At 32.6% G+C, this 23,448-nt stretch overlaps 1 protein-coding gene across 1 annotated transcript; it reads right to left on the bottom strand.

Annotated features, from left to right (window-relative positions):
* Nucleotides 1-2,510: 2,510 nt before the first annotated feature.
* LOC136979184 (patched domain-containing protein 3-like) lies at nucleotides 2,511-22,369 on the bottom strand. Its single transcript, XM_067275115.1, has 6 exons — nucleotides 22,321-22,369; nucleotides 13,626-14,141; nucleotides 9,229-9,710; nucleotides 7,903-8,232; nucleotides 3,362-4,426; nucleotides 2,511-2,638 (listed from the first exon to the last, which is right to left on the bottom strand). The coding sequence occupies exons 2-6, from the start codon at nucleotides 14,132-14,134 to the stop codon at nucleotides 2,511-2,513; spliced, it is 2,514 nt and encodes an 837-aa protein (XP_067131216.1). The 5' UTR covers nucleotides 14,135-14,141; nucleotides 22,321-22,369.
* Nucleotides 22,370-23,448: the final 1,079 nt, after the last annotated feature.

The following is a 23,448-nucleotide window of genomic DNA, read 5'->3' as shown; positions in this document are numbered from 1 at the left end:
CTCTTTTCGAAATATTAATTTTTTATTAAGCTGTCCTCATTAAATAAGTTTAAAAATAAATTTAACGTAACGTGAAAGTCATTATGCTTCCTTATTTTTATTGTTTTTCTCTCCGGAAATTCCCGGCAGTCAGCGTTTGTGTTCTCTAGAAAACACCAGCCGTTGCTTCACTTCCAGCAGCATCTCACTGAATTGATGCTGAGATTTTTAATACGCCAAATTTCATTGTTTTCCTTTTAGCTTTCTCCTGGGAAGTGCCATGTTAAATGTTCATTTATTCTTTACATTAGTCATATAAAATATTCATTTATTCATATAAATATAAATTTCCATATAAAATGGATATAAAAATCCATTTTATAATAATTTCTTATTGTTTTTGGTATTAAACGCTATATTTGTTTCTATAAAATATGTGTTTGATATGTATTTTGGAGTCTCTAGAACGAATTAATTGGTTATACATTGATTCATATAGAAATAATTGCCTCGGTTTCGGACTTCGCCGATTGTTTTCGAACTGATTATCGACGAAAACCGAGGTATCACTGTATTTTACATCTTGAAACAAATTGATGATCTTCATTCAAATGTTTAAAAAATTATTAATGAATAGGGGAGATCCTTGTACCTTGGGACACCTTGTACTTCGAGACAAGCTCGTCATTTGAAAAATAATACATTGAGAAGTAGTAAGTAGCGATATCTAGTAGCTACTGTATTTCATTACAACATTCAGAATGCATGACGTAAAGTCGGCCATTTTGAATCGTTTCACCGCTGTGACACGTGGTGTAATTTTTATAGGTGTTGTTTTATTGCAATCCATTTGGATATCGGTTTTAATCGAAATACTTTGAGTTAAATAATTTAATTAAGGTACAGTTTGTTGATGACTATATTCGTAACCACTTATTTTAATAAATAACATTGGATTTCTGTAATTCAAAAATTATAACCATATTTTGTTATAAACAAGAGAAAATTGTACCTTGGGACAGTGAATTTCTTGTACGTTGTGACAGTCCCAAGGTACAAGGCATTGCTTTTCTCAACTATTTATTTAATTTTTTCTGTTTTCTCTCTAGTGAAACCGTGTTTAATATTTTCTTTCTTGCACAGACATAATGTAGTGACGAACTTAAACATTCGGCAAATTTTTCATCTTTATTCAGTTAAGACGCTTTCTACATTAGGCGTTTCGGGCTCCTGTCCCTCATCAGCCAACTAAACAATAAATATACACATTTATATTTTTTATTTTTATTTATTTAATATTATTTTGTTTACTTTTGTTGTTATGTTTTAGACTGGATTCAATGCGTTACCTGCCGATTCTGGGTGCACGAAGATTGCACCTTTTTTGAAAATTACTCTCAGAAATGCGGTATTAATTCTAAAAAAATTAGTAAGTAGTAATGTTTGTGACCTATATTTGTAATGACAATTCATTTTGTATTAAGCAAAAATGAGATTATCTTTGGTTTTCAATCATTTAAATGCTTTCTACAGAACATTTAAGCTTTATACTTACCTGCATTTCCAGCATATGACACATTTTTGTTAACTGATAGAGCTAATATTGTAAGTTTATCCAAGTCTTTTCCCTTATAACATCTTTTTTTCATCTGGCGGAAGTTAAAATTTACAAAAACGTTTGGATTGGTTCGTGTCTCAAGGTACAATCCATAATTGTACCTCGGGACAAATATCTGTAAGTAATTATTTGACATTTTTTCATAAAATTGACAAAAACAGTTGTAAAATACCATAAAAAACAATAAAGAACCTTGTGAAAAAAATTGCTTGTAGAGGTAGTGCCACGAAGACAAAATATTTTACACTTGATTTCGCGTGTTATAGATGGTAACAGTGCCTAAAGATAGTATGACTAAAACGGAACGACAAACCTTGCCAGACCGCGTGTACAATGAACCATACGAAGAACAAAGTTATTACATTGTAGAAGGCCGATTTCTCAGGAGAACACTGCTGCAACGTTAAGTTTTGCGAAAACTGGAGAAAACTTTACGGAAACATTTCGACTTTTGGATCAAACTTATGGGGGCAATGCTCTAGGTCGCACGCAATGTTATGAATGATTTACCCGATTCAAAAGCCAGCTGGTATTTTACTCTTGAGCGCCGGAGGAAATCTAGGGATTTTGAGGAAATCTATATAAATGTACGGTACAATACTGAGTGAAATGAATAGCATACGTTTATTTAAAAGTAATCATTCATAGTCAGAACGAACAAAACTTTTTAATATTTTTTTGTTCTCAGTAAATTTTCGTCCGATAGAGAATTGTTGTTTAATAAAAATAGACAAAATCTGCCCAAAAGGGATCATCATTCATTTTCTCTGTGTTCCAAGACAATACACTTTTCGCCGACTGACCTTTCTTTCTAGGCTACTTGTCGCCGGAAGTTACTAAAAAGTCCTTTTAAAAACACAAAACATTTTAAATTAAAATTATAGATAATATATAAAAAAGGAATTGGTGACGCTCAGATGTCTTGCCTGCATCCACCTATACCTTCTTGTTCTTCTGCAATTAAACAGTCGTCATATTTATACTCTTTCATAGAAACAGTATTCAGGTCCTTAGGTCTACAGTAAACTTCTTTGAAAATACCTATATTTTTTAGATTTGGTATTTTCAAAAAAATCTAAAGAGAAGATCTAAAGCATTGACATTTTTTGTTGCAATAAAATTAGTACTTATTTCATAATTTTCAAATACAGTACGATGAAGCATAGGTAAATTAAACGATATAGAGTATGAATTAAAATATTACCAATTAAAATTCACTTATAAAATGTTAACTGCTTACAAGCAAATTATGTTAGAAAAACTTTTCAGTTTACTAAACACAATAATTGTTGTAAATGTCTTCGGTTCGGTCTAAAATTCGATTTGAACATGCGAAGATCTAAAGCACTCAATTGTACTTAAATATACGATAAATTTATAAATGGAATTTCAAAACTGGTCGTCCTTATTTATTCAAAATGTTGCCAAGTTATTCAATTCTACACAATGATAAAGATATACAGAATTATTAAATTGCAATGTTAAATTGAGTAAATATATTAGTATTAAGTACAGTACAAGTGATTAACTACCATAAATTTTAACTTCATATACAAATATTTTCAACAATTCAATAATAGAAACCACAATAATATCTCTAAAGTAATTACACAATATTAATTTGTTTCTTCCAAGGAAAGTGAATTGAATCGACGATACTAAGGATAACGGGCAATACAATCATACCGTTAAACACTGAGAATATCATAACTGAAACAATCACCTTAAAAAATACAATAAACAAATAAGACGGTCCGAAAATACAAACTATTCCTCCGATGAAAGTAGATAAACATCCTTGAACAATCGGATATCCAATGCATTGCAACGATGCTTTTATTTTCTCATTAGGATCTGTTTCTTTGCAATTTTTGTAAGCGTGAGCAATGTGCACCGCGTAATCAACACAAAATCCCGCGCTCATTATTAAAAACATTACAGAAATCAGATCTAATCCCACATTCCATGCACTTCCGTAACCCAAAGTTTCCACTTGAATACAAATGACAGTAAATAAAACAACAATGCTATAAGATATGTCAGAAATAAATAAAAAAAATATTACAAATACCGACAAAATAGCGATTCCTACGGCTTTTAAGTACATTGCAGGCATATTTAAATACTGATCGTAAAACACAAACCAAAAGTTATAAACAAACACATCATATTTGCTGTCAGCTGCAATTTTACGTAATTCTTCTAATAAAAATTTTTCATCACTTCCGCTTCTGACGTTGCGATATGCAAACAAACATCTCGATGCTATAATTTGATCACGTTCCTTATTCCACACGATATCACTTTCAAATATTCCATTGTGAAATTTTAAAAACACTTTTTTTAGTCCTTCTAGAAATCCCTGCGTTGTGTTTACGTCAAAATCTTTAATCAAGTAATTAATTCTAGAATCACGAATATAAGACAAATATTCTCTCAACCAACATTCTGTATAATTGGGTCCAGTCATGTAAGGAGCACTTTCGAATGTTCTTAAGATGTTTTCTATATCCATTTGAACGTTTGCATTTGAATAATCTAGAGTTTGATTAAACACTAGCATTACTCTATGAGGATAATCGGTGAAATATTGATAATGCATTTTCATATATTTCTCACCATAAGAATGGAATGGAAAAACATTAGTATAATCCATTCCTTGTTTTATGGAATTAATATTATAAATTGCTCCTGCTAATAGACAAGTGAATGAAAATATTATTAATACTTTTATAATGTTATGACTCAAAAAACCACCCAATTTTTCGGGGAATTTTCTCATTTTCTTGATGACTTTTAGAATTTTTTCGATCTTTGATGTTTTTCTTCCTACAATAGAAAAAGTATAATTTAAATATATTTGTAAAATTGTGATAAACCTATATTTAATTTATCGTATGTCTTTAAATATACTGTTTAATTTTAATGCAAAAAATTCTGCTAATGGATTCAAAAATGTAAAACGAGTATTACTCGGTGCAATAGATATTTGCAGAATTTATGTAATATTAGACTATTATTTGACAGTAATGTTCATACTTAAAATAATGAATGTTGCAAAAACTTAAGGAATTTATTTTAATATTTAAACACAAATAGTAATAGCAAATATTAGCGTTATTTCATACTTTTTAAATGTTCCTTAAAGTTTTTCTCTATTTATAACGTTCAAAACATTTAAAGTAATAATGTATTTATTTTTTAAATATATAAAAGTCTCTGTAATCCGAACAAAATATACTTGTAAATCGGTAGACTATCTTTCAGCCAACTGCTAATAACTTCTTTTATTTAGTATGGTAAATGCATTTCGGTCCTATTTTACATCATGGACCCTCTTCAATACCTTCATACTCCCGGATCTTATACGCGCTTCTACTGCACTAATACAGCTAATTTACATGTAAATATTCACACAGTTGTTGACTGTAGTGCTAAAAAACAATTAAAAGATTACCTTTAATGTACAACTCTAATTTGTTATATGTTATAAAACCGAATTTAAAAAATTAAAAAAATACAAAATTACATACGTTTTTGGCGACTTTGGGATCAATTCCGTACAATATATATATATATCCGATAAAACATCACTGTGGTATACAATTTTCAGTGGTAATATGTCACATGACTAAACCGTACAAATTTACACACTGTAACAGTCGTTATACAGCACTATCCCACTGCGCCATCTATCAGAGGGTACCATCTCTGATCAATTTGCATACCGTTAGAAATGTTGATCAAATTATTATTTTTACTATTGTTGTATTTTATTATTTCTATGTGTTCTTTAAATTTGCGTTTATAAATATCCCGTTCATTATGTAAAATTTGTACACTATTTCTATCAATTTGACAATTATTATTAACAACATGAGGGTACCAAGGAGAAACATTATTTTTCAAACGCATAGCTGCTTCGTGTTCTTTAATACGTTTTTCCAATATACGTCCTGTTTCCCCAATATAAACTTTCGGGTTCTGACAGTTGCAATTAATTTTATACACAGTACCAATCTTTTTTTCTTTATCGATTTTAATTGGGTTAGTTTTTACTTTAATATTATTTAATATTTTATTGGTCAAGGACGGGGCCAACACAATTTCATCATTTTTTAAAAAATTTATACACTTATTATATATAATATCCACATAAGGGAAACTATTATAGAGATGTTTTTTATTCTGCTTAATATTAAATTTATTTCTTTCATAATTAGTATGCCATTTCTTTAATATGTATTGTGGGTAGCCATTAAGAATAAATTTTAAATTTAATTTATTATATGCTATGTTTTGTTCGTTATTATTAGTGATTCTTGTGTATATTTTCCTCAGTTCCATTATATAAACATTCTTTTTAAAACTTATTGGTGCACTTGAGTAATAATTCATTGTTTTTTGTATATTGGGGGATTTTGTATAAGTAGTAAATGAATATTTTCCATTTTCTTTAATTATTGTTATATCCAGAAAATTAATTTTATTATTTTGTTCTAACTCTATATCGAATTTTATATGCTGACTTATATTATTTACAATCTTTAAAATATCTTTTTCATTTATGATTTTGTTATTAAAAATTAATAAGTAATCATCTACGTACCTTCTTACTATTTTTACCCCCGGTATATTTTGTATTTTAATATCAATATTCTTCATTACTAACTCGGCAAGTTTTGGCCCCATCCTTGACCCCATGCTAATACCGTCAATTTGTCTATAATAATCGTTATAAACTTCAATAATAAACTTTCAATAAACTTCATCGTTATAAACTTCCTTGACCAATAAAATATTAAATAATATTAAAGTAAAAACTAACCCAATTAAAATCGATAAAGAAAAAAAGATTGGTACTGTGTATAAAATTAATTGCAACTGTCAGAACCCGAAAGTTTATATTGGGGAAACAGGACGTATATTGGAAAAACGTATTAAAGAACACGAAGCAGCTATGCGTTTGAAAAATAATGTTTCTCCTTGGTACCCTCATGTTGTTAATAATAATTGTCAAATTGATAGAAATAGTGTACAAATTTTACATAATGAACGGGATATTTATAAACGCAAATTTAAAGAACACATAGAAATAATAAAATACAACCATAGTAAAAATAATAATTTGATCAACATTTCTAACGGTATGCAAATTGATCAGAGATGGTACCCTCTGATAGATGGCGCAGTGGGATAGTGCTGTATAACGACTGTTACAGTGTGTAAATTTGTACGGTTTAGTCATGTGACATATTACCACTGAAAATTGTATACCACAGTGATGTTTTATCGGTATAATATATATATTGTACGGAATTGATCCCAAAGTCGCCAAAAACGTATGTAATTTTGTATTTTTTTAATTTTTTAAATTCGGTTTTATAACATATAACAAATTAGAGTTGTACATTAAAGGTAATCTTTTAATTGTTTTTTAGCACTACAGTCAACAACTGTGTGAATATTTACATGTAAATTAGCTGTATTAGTGCAGTAGAAGCGCGTATAAGATCCGGGAGTATGAAGGTATTGAAGAGGGTCCATGATGTAAAATAGGACCGAAATGCATTTACCATACTAAATAAAAGAAGTTATTAGCAGTTGGCTGAAAGATAGTCTACCGATTTACAAGTATATTTTGTTCGGATTACAGAGACTTTTATATATTTAATATATTAACAGCCGTCATTACAAATTTCAATGTATTTATTTTTATTTGTTCATCTTTATATAAATAATGTATCATTCTCGTATAGGTAAAATATTTTGTATTATACAGTTCATGTGCATTCTGAAAATAGGAGAACACAATCATTAAATGTTAGATACTATTGCATTAATAAAATGCTTGTGTTACAGATAGATTGTCCACAGGATTTTCTTTTAATTTTTTATTGAATTTTATCGTAAATGTTTTTATAGCACATTTTTTATTACTATTTTTTATCTTTCTTTTTCTGTACGTTTTTCAGCCGTAAAAGCAATATAAAAACTAATCAAAACAAGCAAGTTCTTTAAAAATTCAAATGATAAATAATTCATTTTATTGTCAATTATTTAATTTTTTCCTATTTTCAAACAATCAGCTGTTATTTCTAAACGTGATCTTACATAATTGCTATGCAAATAAGAAAAACTATTTACTGATATGTTTGTTCTCTTCATAACATTAATTCCTTTCAAATTCACGAAATATTAGATATGAGACGTAACATTTCCTCTTTGTAGAATATAAATAAACAGATATTGAAGATTTTTCATATCTTGCATAACTTTTTATAAATAAAACATAAAAATCTTACCTGATACATCTGTACGAACGTGATATAAAAAGAGAGAATGAAAATTATGCTTTTCTCTGTATCCGTCGATTGCCATCACCGCACCAAAGAAAAATATCTGATAAATATAATCGAATAACACGGATATGGCGCTGTATATACTGAAGATACGAATGTTTCTATAAGGAGTTATAACTCCTAAAATGAATGATGTAAAGTTGGTTAATGAGGTAATCGTTATGGAAATACAGACATCAGAAAAGGTTTCACTCATTCTTTCTTTGACGCTATGGTTCTTATTCGTTCGTCTCCAGGCAGCCAACAATACGAAAGAATCGTCCATCCCGATACCTGCATAAACAATTTTACTAAAGTTTTTACTAAAATGTAGACAAAATGTCCGAAATTAACAGAATAACTGTACGAAATATATATAAAGTAGCAGGCAAGTCCTGCATTGCCCAGACTAAAAATAAGTATAAACATTAACATCACTAGATTTTTTTGCATTTCTAACCCTTCTACTATGATGATACATTATAGTATTTAATTTATATAACTACAAATGTTATCTTATGGAAGAGTTTATCATACCAAAGGACCAATCTAACATATTTTAAAACATTTCTAAATTGTGTACAGTATAAAAAAATTAAAAACTTTCTTAAATGTGTCAGGTTGGTCACTTGCTGTGATAGACTCTTACGTAAGGTAACCTTTGTAGTTATATTAATCAAATACGTTATTCACGTTTATTGGTCAAGCGGACAGCGTTTTTTCTAATATTAACTATAACAAATTGTTCCGTTCACAGTAGAATATTATATGATAATCTGCTAACCAATGAATCCAATGAACATTTCCGTGATACAATATACATATTAACAATTCATTTGTTTTTATTTGTAATATATATTGTTCACTGTAGCGTTATCTGAAAATCTGTTATTAAAGAAACTTTTATATGGATCCGATGATATAAAGCAAAATACATGCCAACTTATATCTATCAATACATACATACATATTCATTTATATAAAAAGAACTTTGTTTTCGTGTATTTCATGGTTGTATAAGTTAGAGAACCTTAAAAAGTAAAGAAATGCAAAAGATCTGAAGATCAAACATTAAACTTACAACATTTTCTCTCTGTTTCATAACAGCTGAATAAATAGTAACATTACGATTGTATTTTAATATTTTATAATCATTTCGTCAGTATTTTAGATTTCGCATTTAATACATTATCAACAAATTCTGTACTCGTAAATGTTTATATATAATTATACTTCATAAATGCAAATTTTCCTATTTATCTTTTATAAAGATTAAAATAAAGCACTTACCTATTGTCAGGAAAGCAACAGCAACGTTCGTATCAACGTACTCTACATTACAGTGTAACAGTAATCCGAAGGCAGCTGCTGTTCCCAGCAAAGGACTGAAATAGGCAGCAATTCCGATCAACGGTTTACTACTTACAGCATCGAACGTTAGACAAGATACAAAAGAGAATGATGCCATAATAACTCCAGAAATAAATAAAAGTGGAAGACTTAACTCGGTATTTCTGTTCGGCTCTACGTCGTAAGTTTGTCCAGCGGTCATAAAAACTTCAATATGTTGAAAGTTTACACTTGATAACGTGTTCAAAAATGCGCTTTCCCATTGCAAACCTAATTGTTTGTTTTCTATTAAATTATGATCCAAGTAGTAAAATAGACGGAATGCTTTAAAATCAACGACATAACCATCGTCGTTCGTTGATACTCCTCCGATATGCTGGGCAGATATTCGTAGTTGAAAACCATTTCTTTCGTATGGGTATCTAACGGAAAAGAATTGAAACTATAACGTTTAAATATTAAAATGCAACAAAAATGTCATGCGTCATAAACGTTTGCATCGACTACAAATATGTAATTTTTCGAGTAGTGTTATTAATAATTTTAATAATACGACATTTGTCAAATGTATTTTTATTGGTTATGTTTATCGAAATTGGGAAGGAGAATGAAACAGACACACTTACACTCTTCACCATTATATATATACAGACACATTATTAAATTTTTCATTTGGTTATCTTTTTCAGGATTCAGGAATCAACGTGATTTGATATGTTCTCAAAGATTCCAACCTCGATCTTAATTAATAGTAAATCACATTTCAATTGTGTAATTTAAAGACATGATATAAAGCAAGTTGGTTTGATTTTATTCGATTACGTCAACGCGACACTTGGGCGATCTGCCGAGAACTGACCTCCGGAAGGTCTTTTATAAGAAACTAACATGAAGGAAACCCGAAAAACTTTACATGGCCAGCCTGTTAGTGTAGCGCGAACCCACGACAACTAGGCCTGATCAGTTTTCTTGTAAGTTGTCCTGTAAAGTTACTTCATTTACTTCAGTTTACAAGTTTAATTATTGATAGGTACCTATTGTTGTATACCTTATGCATTACCTGTTAAGGCCGCCACACACGTTCAGGAAATCCTTTGAGGAAAAACTGTGCAGGCCTGGCCTTGAGGAAATCCAGAATTTCCTGTCGCCTACACACGAGGAGAAAAATCTCTCAGTTAAATGGGTTCGATTCGTGGAAAGTGCACGTGTTCAAATCAAACTGCCACTTTGTATTCTTTCAATTTGTCGTTCGACATCGTTTTGTTACCGGACTACAGCGACACCTGGCGCAGGTTAGTAAGGTTAATAACGCGCCAAGGTATTTACTAGGGAAAGTTAAACCCAGAAAGGTTTCCCGTTGCCGTCTCTGGGACGCGTTACGTGTGGGAATAATGCCTTCCGGGAGGTCTTTTAAAGGAAACTGGCCCCTATTCTGGTGTTACAAACGTGGAGAAAACCCGGAAAACTCCACGTGGCCACCCAGTCCGAACGCGGCGGGAACTCGCGACCAAACTCCCAGCGTTTAGCAACAGAACCGCTCGGCCACTGGTGGGCATCTTAACACACTGTCTGTCAATAATAGGGTTCAATGTATCAAACGCAGAAAAATTCTCTCTTTCAACTTTGCTGATCAATACGTCGATTTTACCGATAAACGCACTGATTTTATCTTCAAATGCAAATATATTGCTAGTGCCTTCCAATTTCATATTTCCTGAGCCTTGCAGTTGAAAGTTCAATTTATTTAGTTGTGCAAAAAAATCTACTAAATAAGCAAAATGTATTTGAAATTTGAACTGACAGAACTCGTCGTCATTAATTTAATAATTTTAGGATGACTTCACGGACCACTTCGGGTGCATTCAGGGACCACCAGTGGTCCACGGACCACCGGTTAAGAACCACTGATCTAAATCATACGCGATCCAGGCTATGTCGTTTATGCCCATATACAAATAAACTAAGAAAAATAATATTAAATATATTTAAACTATGAAAAGTGCAAGACTCGTTGAAAAGCCGCGATACAGCATGTGAAGTATTTCGACATTCGTAAGTCAGTTTGGGAAAAAAGCTTTAAAAATGATATATCAAGAAAGCGCCTTGCATTAAAATAAAGGAAACCCCCACAAATGTATGAATATATATAAAATAATAATCATGGAGCATTTTGTAGCAAAAGGGCATTGCAAGTCTGTATAATAATTTTCAAGAGCACGAAATATCTGAAACGAGAAAAAAGATGCAAGAAACTGGAAGAATGCCAATTGATATGAATACTATAAAGTGAAGAGTGCGAGGCCTGGAAATTGCATTTAAAGAGAAAAGTGTAAATTTCCAACCAGGTCAATAGTAAAGAAAACAAGTTGTATAATTGTTGAATTGGCGACACCGGACCTTGACGTCGACGCTCATAAAGAGTAGCGGAAAAAACAAAATTTTAGATAAAAAAATTCAAAAAGAAAAATATTAACAATTTCAGACGCAGTTTAGAAAGCAAAACGAAACTAGAAAAATTTTAAAATGAGCGTGGGTGTCATGGTCATTGATTAAACGCGATCAGAGTTTAAAAGATGGTGTCGACCTTTCCCGCGCCCTAAACGGAGTTCCATTTACACTTGGAGACAGGTGGGAGACCAATTGGGAAGCGAGGAGAAGAAAGTTTAGCCAATTAGCAACAAATGGATCTCGAAAAACTTATAAAAACTCCGACTTGAAAAAAAAGAGCTTTCTCTCTAGAATACATCTGTTGTGATCGTCGCCCTCTTCCAATTTTTTGTATGCTTCAGCTCGCCGCTATTTTGTGCTTCTTTTCGTATCGAACATTGACTAGACGTCGCCCCGAGGCTCCGTCAGCGTTGAAAACAAAAGGGAAAAGAACTCGTAAAGACTCGTAAACCAAACTTTGGACTTCCGAACATCGACTTAATTGTGTAAGCATTGTCTCCTGAATAAACGGTTTCCTTGTGAAACACTTGTTTTTTCTGCCTCCTCAAAATCACCACCCGCATACGTATAGACCTTAGCTATCCCGACAGTTGGGAATAAAACCCCCCATTTCGGCGAACTTACAAGAGCATGACAAAAAATATTTCACAACAATGATGCAGTTAGCCAGTAGAAGTAGCTAAAAGGTTCAATTGTCATTGAACATAGGTAAGACACTTAAGAAGATAAACATAAAGAAAAGAAAAAAGAAGAGACTCCAGATTACACTGCCAAAATCCAAACGCAATGCAAATGGCTCGTAAAAAATTAAAAAAAAAGTTCGTTTCGGACGACGAGAAGTACTTTTTTCTTACCGGCATGCAAATTTACTTCACACGATCAATGAATATCAAGCACCTCCCGATAGAAAGTACAGATTTAAAAACGAATTTGAAGCGAACATTATACTGTACATTGTAATTTCACCAACAGCTATTTCGTAGTCATTTTTAAAGAGTACTCATTAGCAATTGATGCTGACCGTAACAAAACGAATTTCTAAAAAAAATTCTAATTCCTTTTCTTAACAAGCGTTAACAAAATGGCTGTTTCATCTCAGTCTGACAAAGATTCGTCTCACAACGCAAATTCGTCCTCCGAGTTTTTCAATGCAAAAACCATTATTAATGTACTGTACAAGAAAAAATATATTCATTTAAATCTGACACAATGCGGGTCAATTAAAGATTTCTTTGCATATTTGGCACAAATAGTATACAGAAAAGGTTAGCGAGAAAAACGTACCATACAATCGACCCAAAAAATAAAAATTTCCACTTTAAAGTATTGTGTTGGAGTATTATGAATGATTCCGACAATCCAAAGTTAACATTAACAAATAGAGAGTTTATTTCTACATCTAATCCTTTTGAGAGCAGCAGAGAAAGTGAAGCGGGAAAGTGGACAAGTGTTTACATAAAGGACATAAGTTATGTCACCTGCCTGACACCTGACCGAAGTTCACATACTTAGAGAAAGGAAGTGCAGTTGACAGCAAATTCCACGAAACTTCCTACAAATAATTGCTACAAATTGACACGGAGGCCATGCAACGGAGTTGCGAGTCTATCAAAACAAACGACGTCGCCAACCATGCGCCTTATGATCGCGTTCATTAGTTCTATACTATTTTAAATAAAATTTGTTTTAAAATTGTATATAATATTTAATAGTTACGTCAACATTTCGAAAAAATATTATGCGATAAAAACGATCCAGATATTTTGTCTCACCCCATTATTTAATGTAATTGTACAGTACTGTACTGTACATCACGATTGTTATATATATATTAAAAATCTCCGCGTAAACAAACTTTTTTATAGGATAGAAAAATAAATAATACTTACTTTATAAAATTTCCTCCACGTTTAAAATCTTCGTATTTTCTTAATAAATAAGTAAGGAAATTGCTAGGACATCGATTCTGTTTATTCCGAAGACAGAGATCTTCATAGCGAAAGAAACTGTTATTCCAAAATATGCTGATATTTCGAATAATTTGGTCTAATTTTACCAAATCTAATATAGCATTATCATTCAAAAGGGAATCGTTGTTTTTAGACACTGCAATAAAATGTGATATATTTCTAATTCTAGTAGATCTAGAGATGTCTAAATTACCACTGGAATTCAAAGAAAACATTGATTCGACAGAATTCCTTTCCAATTTTCCTCTTCCATTAATCGGAGTGTGGAGATATTCTGATTTCTTCACAATATGTAATTTGAAGAATCCAGTTGCCAGGACAATCGTTATCAATAATAAAATATAAAGGTACAGTTGAGGATGGCACCCGATATGATATCCAATTCGAGAAAACCAACAGGTAAAGCTGTTTTTAATATTCTTCTTCATCGTTATTCTGTAACAAAATATTACAAATTAACATATTATTTCTATTGGTATAGAAAAATATGTTGTGTTTAATAATAATAACTGTAAAATATTTGAAATAGTAAGAATTGCAAATTGTCATTTTCCATAGTGCTTGAACGCTTTATAGCTTAAATCGTAATTTTGTAATTATAAACGAAATTTTCATCTACAAATTAAATTCAGTTCATTTAATTACCCCGAAAGGTCAACACGGTAACAAATTAGAAAAATTCTTTGCTTATAAACAAGATCAATAAGACATGACTACAAATTTTCAACACTATCAAATGTGAAGTGTTTTAAAGTGACAAACAGCAAAGTAAGCAAAATAATTCTTCTATTTCGTATAAATCTGAACATCTTGATTTATTTCGTTTGTTGTTCACCATTTATAGGTAAAAATGAAGACTTAGTATACCAGGAGATTTTGAATGTTACTGAAGGTCATCAAAAATTCCCGAATAGCTTAATAATATTTGCATGGATTTTTCGAATTATGTGAGTGAATCATAATATCAACTTTATTTTGTATTATATCGAAATATGTAGACGTTAGTACACGAAAATATTAAATCGCTAAAGCGAGAGAATCTTATATATATTTGTAGTTTTAGAATCTAACGTTACACTTCAGGATTACTACACAAACCTATGCTCAATAGAGCATGCAAATTTAATGATACATTTTCTTAAGGCAGGAAAAGGTAATGGACAACAGTTGAACATTGTTAACAATCTTGTTTCCAAATGTAAATACTTATTGAGCAAACACCAGCGGCACCAACTTATATGAGCCCACGAAGCTCGGGTTAATTTAATATTTTGGGCTCATACATAGTTTGTTTCTTCGTAATTTACAGCCATTTGATATCGCAGTAAAACAATATTGTTCAATCGTTTTATCGATTGAAATCAAAACAGAAATACAGTAAAGTCTTTACGTTGAAGTTTAAGGAGTAAAGAGAATTAGACTAATTACGAGAATTCCAGGATTTTTTATAATTTTAAGTCCATGAAATATGTTATGATTTTTACCTCAAAATACTAACAGCTGTGAGATCGGGGGGAGGTAGGAGAAAGTCGTACCTCCCTTTTCTCTAACGCTCTTGTCAAGGATGGCTGTTTCGTTTATGAGCGTGACGCGTTACGCGTTACGCGAGTGGATAGGAGGTGAGACGGATGGGGTCGACGATAAGGCGAAGCGATATTCGAGACAAAGAGGAGATCATTTAACAATTATAACAAGGTTTATTAATATTTAACGAAGGACACAAATACAAAACCTGACTAATTTCCCTAAGTCGCGTAGGGGTCGAGAGAGAGCTCACAGATTCGGTTTATACCTCATTATTATTTCCTTAGAGTTAACACCTTAATATCATCGATGTGGAGAGTAGTATCCGAAATAGGCACAGTTTTATATAGTCGCGACTTAGCGCGGAGACGTTCGGACAGTAGGTCCGAGTCGGCGACGACGTGCGACGGCGTTTGTCCGGCAGATGATCAGAGACTCCCCCGAGGGGGTGGAAGGAGTGGCTTTTATAAGTTTTTGCCTGGGAAATCGGTCACGTGATCGTAGGTGGATGACGATTTGTGTCATAGGTGTTCCCGGGATTCAAAATACATGACGAATTCGGACGCTAAGTGTAAACTAAGGTTGCAAGACGATCTAGGCTACAATTTAAGAACAAAGGATTGTTGACAGTTATCTGGCCGGGGACGCATAGTTTCTCGTCCAGGGCCGTTTTTCGACAAGATGTTTATACTAGGGGAAAATTCCTAAAACGAATTATTTCAAAAAGTGACGCTGATAAAATCCAGATCTCACACAGCTAATTTTTATATTGATATTTTTGTTACATAATTTATTATTTTATTAGTATAATAAAGTAATAATTTGAGTTTCCAGACGAAGTTCGAACTTTAGTAACCCTCGAAATTCTTAGGTGACGCCAGATGTAAACGACGAGACTCGGAATTGTTCGAGTATGTGTCAAATTTCTGTCAAGGGCGTAGCGGAAGACGAACTCGAGCGCTCATAAATAGGCAGATTATTGACTCGCGAGCTTATAAAATGTTGGCCGAGATAAACCTTTTCGAACAAAAACAAGGAGAATTTTGATAAATGAAAGATGAAAATGATCGTTAAATTCTTAGACGTCAAAAAAATGGTATAACTACGGCCTGAATTATGAGTGCAGGTGGTATTGTTTTATAAACAATCGCCTGGCAGAGTCGTCATAGAGGTATCAAATAGACACCTCGAATCGGACCTTTCCCGCAACTACAGTTGCCATCTCAAAACTTAGTCTCGCCCGGAGATGATTTAAGAAACCAAAAAAAAAACAAAAAACACAAAAAACCCGGGATGTTTTCTATGGAAGTCTCGGGAGTTGAAGGGTCTAAAGTAAAGTTTTTTTTAACACTTTCCGCCTTGTGGGCACTAAGAGAGCCTCTTTTAGTAGGCCCATTATGGGTTCGGTCAGGCCCACAAAGGCGCAACCGAATGGTGAGGGACGGGGCCCGACATATCCGAACGGACCACCCCCGAAAAATTCCTGGGGATTATTCGACCCGTTCGGATTCGATCCCGGGTCCCCCAGAGCGGTCGGCTGCCACCATTACCGCTCGGCCATCCGGCCGTCGAATAAAGTAGGGTTAATACTACAGTAGCTGGCCGTATATTTCTAAATATTTCTCAAAAATTACACTTTTTATTGCGATTTCAGACCCCTCGACTTAATTAAACGTATATATATAATAAAATCTATTAATTAAAAAATTAAAAAACTAATGGATGTCGTTTTTGACATCATAAAGTAGCTTTAAATAACTTTACCGAAGTAAAATCCGTGCACTAGAACTTTAGAACAATGAATGAAATTTGATTTAAAAAATCCCATAAAAAACAACTAAGTGCTAATCGTACGTCATTAAAGGTTGATTAAAATCATTATAAAATTTCTTCGCTCGGGTAAAAATTTTTGCAAAAATTTGGAGACTTAAAAAAACATCCGAAAATCAAAGGGTCAACAGAACTGTTATGTATCGTTATTTAACCTGCTCCAAAATGACTAAAGCGCGGGACGATAGAAGTAACTTTATTCTATAACGTACCATTAATCATCAACCAACACGAACACTGATTATCAAACTGTCCCCTATGTAGGCTATATCATGTCACTTTCAATAGATATCTCTTGACAGAACAGTCGCAAGAGAGAGTACGATTATATATTATGCAGCAGCACTGCGCCTACGCCAGTTATAGACGTTATGTATTTAAGCCAACGACCACCACAGTAGTAATTCGGTACACGGGGGAAGAAATATACGAGATGGTTTGCATATAATTTTGTACATATTTATTTCAACTTGCACAACCGAAAGAAATATTAATTAACCCCGGAGCCCAGAGATAACTCACTGAATCCCGGAGTCTCCGGGTCAAACCCGGATAGGTGGCAACCATACCCGCGAGCCGAAGACGTTTCGTCTTTCACCTGGAGACATAGGAGAGACCAATCGGGAAGCGAGGAATGGGACGAGGGAACAATCCGAAGTGTGAATAGCGGGAAAATTTCACACTAAAAATGGGATTTCAAGGGATTTCGAAAGAGAGTCTCCACGGATATTCCGTAAACAATCGTGGTCCGTATTGAGTTGTGTCGTTGCCATCAAGATAGAACTCCGCTGCACCATATCCTCGATCGTCTGTCAGCCCAGCGATCTCATCTCGTCTGCCCGGGGCTGCGACCGACGCCGAAGTCCTCGCCTCTCTGCCTCACCGAAAGACTAGTGAAAGAATGTCAATTGTCGAAGTAAGCATGAATGTTAACAAATAAACGGCTTTTTTTTTTTAACTCTTTCCACCCTGTGGGCATTAAGAGGGCCTCTTTTAGTAGACCCTTTATGGGTTCGGCCAGGCCCACAATGGGGCCACCGGGTGGTGAGGGACGGGGCCCGACATATCTGAACGGACCACCCCCCGAAAAATTCCTGGGGATTTTCGACCCGTTTGGATTCGATCCCGGGTCCCCCAGAGCGGTAGGCTGCCACTCTCGACCGCTCGGCCATCCGGCCTAGACGGCTTTTTCTTTATAAAACACCTGTCATCATTTGCCTCCTCTGTCACCGCTCACACACGACCTCTCACAAGGTTCATCCTGACACGAAATTAACTGAATCTATCTAAAAGACGGCAACCTAACACGGGTGGCGAGGAGTGGTTTCCAAGTCTCCTATCACCACCGGGTCGGCTACCTTACAATAATATAGAGCTTAATATTCCAAGGATAAGAAATGATTTAAAAAATTCTAATACTGTACTTTCTATTTTGTAATATTATTTTCACGGCTGTTTTAAGAGTGGAAATGTATGACAATCGGTCAGAAGACGACCCCAAGATGTTTGCATACTTAGACTTAGGAAGCCTTAAAACGTCGTAAAATAAAAAAAAAAAATAAAATGCAGGATGATTTCTGTATGTATGGATGTTAGTGTGTAAAAGAAAAAAAGAGAGATTTTGTTCACCCTGTTTGAAGCTTAACAACTTACGTGCTTTTTGTCGAAAATTTCTGAAATTTTGAATGGAGGTTTGTTTGTTACGAAAATTGACGTTATTAAATTTTGGTGGTTAAAAGTCCAGGGGGTGAAGAGATAATGGGGTCTTGTTTATCTCCAGTATGGTCTGACTTAACGAGGATTTCACTTGTTATTAGCATTTCTAGTATTGATATATATATATATATATATATATGGGAAATTCATTTCTAGCCTCAAAATTAAGCTTTTTGCTATTTTATTGATATAATATTTAAAAATATAAAAATATTTTAAATAAAATATGATAAAAGATGGCGCCACCAATATATTAATCGTTGTTGGGAAACTTGTGCAACTCGTTGCTGATTTATTTTTTCAAGTATAAATACTGCAAAACACTACTAAATCGTAAAATTTCAAAATTATTTGAAACATAACTTAATGCCAGTTTTATTCTATTCGTCGGCTCTCTGGTTCATATGGAGGTTATAGCCTTATATTCGCCTTTCTTCCGAACGGTGGTGGTATGATCGCTTCGCGACCGAAGAGCCAGCCGTTTATCTCACGGCCTAAACCTACGCGCGGGAAACCGTTCCTTCCGAAAGAACTTTTATGGGGAATATGGGGAACTGGCCTCCAATTCAGTCGTTATTGGCTAAAAGAAAACCCGGAATACTCCTAGCAGCCAGCCTGTCCGAGTCGCTGCGCGAACCCACGACCGAACTTCCCAGCGTTTAGGGTCCGGTCACCACCGCTATGAGCGTCAACGGAGCCCACTCGCCCACTGGCGGGGCAATTAATGCCAGTGTTTGTAATTAAAACGTATAAATACAACCTATTTTAAATATTTTGGTGGTACTTTTCTTTTTTTTATATTTTATAATTTTATATTTAAAAAATCGCAATTAGTTAATTTTCTTACAAATATCCTGATATTTCTTGTACTTATTTTTTATTGTAGGCATTTTGCCTAACCTATTAGTACTAAAAAATTTACAACCAAAAAACTTTTTCCTTTTTATCAATAAATATTAACAAAGCACTCTAACGGCTGTGTCCTAAAACATGAGTTCTTAACTTTATATTTAAGGACTCCTTCTCGCATTAATGTTCTTAATGCATAAAATAAATTTTTAAAATAGGCCTATATGATTTAAAATAAAAAAAGACACACGATATATTAATCTATGCTTCTTTCTTAACACAATAATTAACAACACAACTTTTAAAATATAAGAATGTTTTAGCAGAAATTTTTATAGTTTCATAATTTTCAAAAAAATGCCATATCTCGCTCTAATTGTAACGATCCATCTCCGTACTAAAGAAGCCCGCCAGTGGCAGAGTGGATAAAACCACTGAACAGTGGATGTTAGTCGTGGATCATTGCCTTTCGAACGGGCAAGTCACAAGTCACGTGGATTTTTTCGGGTTTTCTTCACTTTAGTAACACCTAAATATGGGTTAGATCTCTCGGCAAGCATTCAATCTTTGTACATGCCTCACGTGTCTCGTTGCCGTTACCAAATAAATTCATGTAACGTTTTTATAGTCTACAATACCTGAAATAATAGCGAGGTTGCGGCCGAAGTTTTCATCTCGAAAACGTGAACGTCGGACGTCGAACGCCGCTGAGAAGATCGCGGCGCCCGACGTTCGATGTACGACGTTCGCGTTTCAAAGATAAAAACTTCGGTCGTAACCTCGCTAATAGATCTGTACTGATTGAGTTATATTTAGAATTATCACATGAATTCAATTTACCTTTAATCAATAATTCTAAATTACACTAAAACTATATCAAGCATCGCGAAGCTCAATATGCATTTAGAAACATAACCAAACGTTCGCCTTAATCAGGCTATAAGTAACGATTAATGCTAAATATTTTGCGACTAGACGCAAGGCGCCATCTCTTAACTAAATTAATAATTATATTACTATATTTATCTTTCACTTTTTAATTTCAGACTTAACGTTATTTCTTTAGTTGTGTAACGCGTTATTATTAACTTTTTCATACATATCATTCTTTAATGTCTCGACTGGTACTATTATTTCTACTCCATTATTACTATTTGTTCACTTTTATTAAATTTAATCAATTCGGCTTCAATTTGAAAAATACTGTAGACCTATAAATTCGCACTGTCGTTTGTCTCCTGTCTGTTGCCTGTCTGTCATTCCTTAAACTCGAGAACGATATCCTCGAACAGATATGTAAAGTTTAAGGGCAAGAGGCCCGATTAACTAATACGAACTTCCGGTGTCGATCGGAAGTCATATAATTTCAATTCAGAAATTTTTCAAAACAGAATTACAGAACAGATAACTCGCATAACCCTGTTGTTTTCATTGAAAAGTATAATGTATAGGGTGCAAGACACAACTAATTTGAGATTATAAAATATAATTTTAATAATATTTGTAATATTTACTGCTTGGACAACAATTATAAATTTGAAAAAATTACAAAATTTCCTATGGACAAACCGTAAATGTGTCCTTCTTCCTTGCTGTCCCTTCCCCACTTTTAGAGTAGTCTGTAGTTAATTTTGTAATTTTTCCAAATTTATCAAGACATATTTTAAATTCAATAACTTTAAAATATTAAAAATTTCAGTTCGATATTGTGACGATGTCACGATACTTTTTGTTCGTTTTAATTTATCATCATCCAAAAAGCTTATTTTCTAGTCCTATAATAGTTTTATATGTGCTGTGCAGTACCTACTTTACTTTTATTTTGTTTATTTATTTTGTTTCTTATTATATCCTGATGCTTTACTCCAATATCTTTAACAATATCCAATAGAAAATACTTATCATTAGTGTATAAAATCCTAACTATTGAAGCAAAAATGCAAGCTTAAAAAACAAAATTTTCCCAATGACTTGATATAGAGATAACATTTGATCCCCGGTTTTTCCCGCTGTGGATCTAATTTTAAAATTCGGTGTCTATTGCCACATACAATTTTATAACTTCTGTTAATCCGAAAATTTCGTTGAAATCCGTCAACTCACTACTTCGAATAAAGGTGTTTCGGCGATTTGTTAATTTGATCCATGGCAAGTAAGCTTGTTCGCTTTGATCCCTGCGATTCGATAAATTTAAATGTTACTAATTTATAATTTCGGCAACTGGTGCTAAGAGTGTATACAAGAAAAGCCATCTTATACATTTTTTGAAATTCTTCAGTAAATTAAATAAAACTTGGGTAGTAGTATTTTAAGTCGCTGCAATCAAAAAAAGGTACTTTTTCATAATATTTCATATAAATGAATATATTATTATATAACGGTGAACGTTATATAATAATATATTGAAAACGATATTATATAGAAACTTCTAAAGAAATAAGAATGAAAGAATGAAAAAAGGTTCGAAATGCATATCGTTTTTTGAAAGAGTCGCTTATGTTAATTGTGGCTTGCGAAAAACTGCTACAGAAGTTGTATTGAGTATATTAAAAAAAACTAAATAAATGAAAACTTAAATATCCTTAACTAAATAAATAAACTTACTTATTAACTTTGCTAAGTATATTGTAGATTATTATAACATTTCCCGAATCATCCCGTAATCTCATGTCTAAGAAAACTTCACGATTCTTACCTGATAATACTTTTACACGGCAGATTTTCTAAAATGTGTTAATTCTAACGTCGTTCAAGAAAAATTGAATTTCAATGCCATCGAAAAATTGGTTTTTTAAATTTTACATTCAACCGGTTATTCGAATTTTTTTTTATTTTAATTAAAATTCTGTGAACGTTTATCAGAAATTACGCATCTTGGAAAGTAGCCTAATTATCAGTTAAAACGCGAGAGTTTATTACTTTTACATATACGTATCAAATTTTTATTTTTACATCAAATCTTAATAATTAAATAATTTAAGAAATAATTTATAAATTGAAGAATAATTTATGTAGAAATTATCTTATTCGAATAATTTATACGATATTAATTACTCATATTTGATTGTTACTTTCCCGCTATTATATATAAAAATGTCCGTCCTAAAGTTTTTACATTATTGGACTTAACTCGTTCAACGCTTTCCGTAATCGTAAAATCTTTTCATGATTTTTGAAATCTGTTAATAATTTTGTAATTTGTGTAATGTTTAAAAAACAAAATATTTTTTAAGATTTAAAAGTAAACAATTTTTTGCAATATTTGCATTATTTTCTAAAATTCCTCACTTAAATCGTGGCAAGGACTACGAATAATAAAAAATATTTATATCGTCGGGCGATTTACTGACAAGAGAAAATTTAAAATATTTTTAATAAATTTTATACTGAAATATTTCATATTTTAAACAGATGAAAAATTTTCAATTTTTAAAATATAAAAAATGTATGCAAGTTTTATAATTATCAATGTCCTAAAATTCTTCAAGGCTAAATCAACTAATAATCTTTGAATACGTGTATATTTATATTTTATAAATTTTAGTTATACAATAACAAGAAAAACATTACTTAACTCAGTAATTTCGGAGTGTTATAAAAACACTTTCGAGTTTGCGAAATATGTATTAATTTCCTTATTGAGCACTCTGTAGCTGTAATCAATAAACTTGACGCCAAAATTTGTATACAGATTGTGCAAAGTCGGCAGAAAAGGCAATTACATAAACAAATTAGTTCAAAATTTGCGACTTAAAGTCGTTTTATAAGAATATCGGCGAAACAAAGAAGCAAAAACACAACAAAAACTTATTTATTCGTTGCG

This window comes from Centruroides vittatus, unplaced genomic scaffold (genome assembly GCF_030686945.1).
Source record: "Centruroides vittatus isolate TY-2023 unplaced genomic scaffold, ASM3068694v2 contig_595, whole genome shotgun sequence".
Taxonomy (NCBI): domain Eukaryota; kingdom Metazoa; phylum Arthropoda; class Arachnida; order Scorpiones; family Buthidae; genus Centruroides; species Centruroides vittatus.
Note: the sequence above shows the minus strand (reverse complement) of the source record. Positions and strands in the feature narration are given on the sequence as shown.